This window comes from Arachis ipaensis, chromosome B08, assembly GCF_000816755.2.
Source record: "Arachis ipaensis cultivar K30076 chromosome B08, Araip1.1, whole genome shotgun sequence".
Classification (NCBI taxonomy): Eukaryota; Viridiplantae; Streptophyta; class Magnoliopsida; order Fabales; family Fabaceae; genus Arachis; species Arachis ipaensis.
The window spans coordinates 3,305,591-3,309,576 of NC_029792.2; the positions used below are offsets into that span (position 1 = coordinate 3,305,591).

General features: G+C 37.6%; 1 protein-coding gene and 1 long non-coding RNA gene across 3 annotated transcripts in view; both read right to left on the minus strand.

Moving 5' to 3' along the window:
• Positions 1-3,986, minus strand: part of LOC110265595 — a 22,644-nt gene that overhangs the window by 3,858 nt on the left and 14,800 nt on the right. The window lies entirely within an intron of this gene.
• LOC107612898 (sucrose transport protein SUC1) lies at positions 250-2,734 on the minus strand. Of its 2 annotated transcripts, none has more exons than XM_016314674.2 (4): positions 1,354-2,734; positions 1,161-1,224; positions 894-933; positions 250-725 (listed from the first exon to the last, which is right to left on the minus strand). In XM_016314674.2, exons 1-4 carry the CDS (start codon positions 2,602-2,604, stop codon positions 542-544), a joined length of 1,539 nt encoding a protein of 512 aa, XP_016170160.1. In that variant the 5' UTR covers positions 2,605-2,734; the 3' UTR covers positions 250-541. The 2 variants fall into 2 exon arrangements, with proteins under 2 accessions (XP_016170160.1, XP_016170159.1); XM_016314673.2 differs by having other exon boundaries at positions 250-721; positions 890-933; positions 1,354-2,732.

The window sequence follows — 3,986 nt, forward strand, 5'->3', positions numbered from 1 at the left end:
GAGGAATAAAAAAGTGCCAATCACTCCTTGAATTCTGTATAGCAAATAGTCAGATATTAAAACATGGAAACTCATGATTCGGGAATCTTGTCATTGAATTGCCATTAAATTTTTTCCCAAACGGATCAATAAAAATTATTGGTAAAAGTTGAAAAGGAAAATTGAACAACTTGAAAATTGAAACTTGTTCCGAAACAGATATAAAATTTATTTAATCATAAATGCACAAAAAAGATAAGAGGATTATGAAGAAGAGGATAGTAATAAGGTGCATTATTAGTTGATAGTTGATAGGAGAACCCAAAAAGAGAACAAAAACAAGTGATAAACATAACACAAACTCTTGTAAGAACAGCGTTATCTACATTACAACAAGCACAATCCCTAATTAATCAACTAAAGCACCAAAGGAAATCTAAAATTACAGTAAAAGACACCCATGACTTGTGTCCTCTATGGCTTCCACCCCAAAAAAGGAAAAACAGAAGGGAAACCTTGAAAATTAAATGCTCCCTTCTGATATTCACAGAAATATTGCAACCTAATGGAAACCACCGATGGGGAGAGCAGCTTTAGCCGCTTCTGATTGTTTTGTAGAAGGCAGCATGAAAATTGCCATTATTCCACTTACGGCAGCTGCCACTGCACCTGCCACGAACGCCGGCAAATTACCGCCTCCAAATAATTTATCCCATGGCCCACTAATTGCTGCCACTATCATCTGCATACATTTTATATACGTACATCTTGTTAGTTAATTTAATTATTTTAAATAAAAAAATTAAAAATTTTATATGAGTATTAAAAATATATTCAAATAAACAACATAAATGACACACTTGTTCGAATTAATATTTATATGTTATAAGTCTAATAAATGTATACTTACTTGTGGAACCACAATTGCAAGATTGAGAACTCCCAGAGATAAACCTAAAAATTTTCAACAAAAAAAAAATGGGTCAATTCTCTTTTTCTACAATTTCCCATATGAATAAGGTGTTTTTGACTAAAATAATTGGTTTCTAATATCCTTTTTAAAGAATATTACTGACTTAGATATTGCTTAATACTTATGGTTGATCTGTAAACAAATTTTATTTTATTTTATTTTTTTAAAAAATATAATATATGTCATTCTAGTATTTGTAGTGTAATACCTTGTCCTGCACCAGTCTCACTTGAGTAAATAGATGCTAATGCAAACGGAACACTAAATGTTATCTGAAATTCAAATAAGAGTGTGATTAATTAATATGAATAAAAATAAGAAATTAAGTAAAATAAATAATTATTTAATACAAAAATATATCCTACAATTTGTATTATCCACAATAATGATAAATTAATTACCGCAAGAGGAATGCCAAGAACAGCAAAAAAAGACAAGGCTCCGGCTTGGACGCCTGTGGAGGGATGACCAATATAGTTGGGGTTAACATGGCGCTGGTGCATAGCTACTTTGCTAATATAAACAGTCATGGCTAAACCAGCGGCAAGGATTAAATTGACAATTCCCCAGAGGTTTTTGGCGCCACCAACCGCACGTCCAATGGGTTCCACACCCAAAGACATAACACCCAAAACCACGGAGTTTATCAAAAGACCCAAAGCTCCCTTCTGGACACCGTCTTTGTACGCTTGATTCCCAACCGTCCCACCGTATACCTCTTTACCCATCCAATCAGTGTTGTACAAGAAGTATGCGAACCACGCTGACCAGTTTATTGCCGTAACTGCCATCAGTAGTAACATGGGCTTCTTCAGCCCCTTCAAAGCCCCTAACATTTCTCCAAAACATACAACCGCGGCCGATCTTTCATCTTCCTCTTCTCCGGACTTCTCACGTAATACCTGTTTGTCTGGAACGTAGAATAAAGCCAACCCTGTCAACGACAGCAGCAGAAGGATCGAGAAGAAGAAGCAGGTTTTCAGGTCTGCGCAGAACACGTCGCATGCTTTTGTTTGTGTGAATGGGAACACTTTGTGGAGGCTGTCAATGGACCCCGCGCCGTAACCCAGTACGCTTCCCACCGCCATGAAGAAGGAGAAGAATGCGTTTGCAAGTCTCGTCTTCCGTTCGTCACCGGCAGCAAGGTCACCGAGGAATGCTCGGCAGGGGCCCTGAAGCATGTTGTTCGCCACATCCAAGATCCAAAACCCGATCACAAAAATACCTACGGCGCGTGGCCGGGTTTTCTTGGTCAGATTGTCCCCTAAGGCGTGGCCAATGTCGGCGGCAAAGCCAATGAGAAAAACAGCTATGGCAACGGCAGCGGCGCCGGCAAGGATGAAAGGACGACGGCGGCCGAGTTTGGAGGTACATCTATCGCTATAGTAACCGACTATGGGTTGGACAACCATGCCGGAAATGGGGCCACAAAGCCAGATGAAAGAGGACCATTGGTGAGGTACTCCAAGAAGCTGACTGTAGGGTGTTAGGAGGGAGAGCTGTAGAGCCCAGCCAAACTGGATACCGGCGGCAATGGAGGCCACCGCCATCAGCTTCCATATTGGACTTGGCTGCACTGGTGACCCCAATTCTAGCTGAAGGGAATTATGGGTATCACCATTCTTAATGGTGTTCTTGTTTGAGGAGCTCATGGCAAGAAATGAAGAAGAGAAAGAAAGAAAGAAAGGAGACCGGAAGGAGTGGTATGTGCAGTGTTTGAATGGAGAGAGAGGGGGGTTGGGGTTGGTGAATTTATAAGCGGATAGGGAGGGTGAGGGGTTATGTTATGTTGCGTTTATTAACGTGTGTGTGACTATTCAGTGATTTACTATATACACTTTATAGTTAGTTATATGATGGTGTCATGCATCATATATTCATATGGAAACTATGACAAGTCAATGGAATATTTATACAATGAAAGTTTAGAGAATATTAGAGATATAATCATTAGTGTTACTTTTTTTCTATCGGTTGAAGTTTTTGGGATGAATGGTATCATGCATGGTATTAAAACACTAGATCCGAAAAATCAAGAGTTCAAATCTTAGTGAATCTCAAAATATTTATTTTATAACTAAATAGTTCATTATCTCCCTAGCGATCCCATTCATATATATCATTAATAACATACACTTCAATTCTCTTACTAATTTACCATAACATGCATTCTTTGTAGTCTCCGCCCAAGACACTATACTAACTCCACACTCTTTTTCATTTATCTTTTCTACATCCCAATTTTCTGGTACATTATCTTTTGCATTATTATTACAGGTCACTTATTTTGACAAAATTAAGTATACTTATCTTTTATGTCAAATATATTTCTATTATTGTTAACTTGTCATTATTTCCACATATACACTGAATCATTTTTCTCTGCCTTTACGGCACCTACATTACTAGATACATCTATATATTTTCATACTTAGGTGAAAAAAATGGTCTCACCAACCACCAAGCCTTATCTGAAATAATAAAAGCAAGTGGAGAATAGTAGTGAGGCAGAAACTTGAACACAAGGGTCAATGTTGATGAGTACCAAGAAGGTCATTGACATGATCCATTAATTAATCCAATTTTTAATTTCTATATGAAAAGAAAATTTCGGACGTGATATATATATGCTAATTAAAGTCATTGACTTTTGTGTATGTATGAATTTGAATTAAGAAGGAACCTAGGTATGCTGACGAGGAGGACCACCGAGACTGAAGGGCATTGGAGGAACGCAGATTTATGAAATCCTTGGCTTTGGTAAACGTGCATTTCTATAATTGCACTTATCCATCTTTTTCCCCTCTGCTCCTCCATGGATTCCCTCTTTGAATTTCTTCTTCCCAATTCATCCACCATCATCATTACATTTATGTGTGTGTGTGTGTTACACGATCCCAATTTCTAGACACACACTGTTTATATTTATTGGACTCAAGAGAGACATTAATAAAATTAAATTAAAATTTTGATACAACTCCGGCGTGCGTGCTATTATAGTTACTTTTACTTATCTTATTGGATTTGATAGAAC

Excerpts from the sequence above, each read along its gene's own strand:
- LOC107612898 (XM_016314674.2), bottom strand. The coding sequence starts at position 2,604 with ATGAGCTCCTCAAACAAGAACACCATTAAGAATGGTGATACCCATAAT. Across the intron at positions 1,225-1,353 it reads TTCTTGGCATTCCTCTTGCG|ATAACATTTAGTGTTCCGTT; the intron begins GTAATTAATTTA and ends TTTGAATTTCAG. Across the intron at positions 934-1,160 it reads TGAGACTGGTGCAGGACAAG|GTTTATCTCTGGGAGTTCTC; the intron begins GTATTACACTAC and ends GAAAATTTTTAG.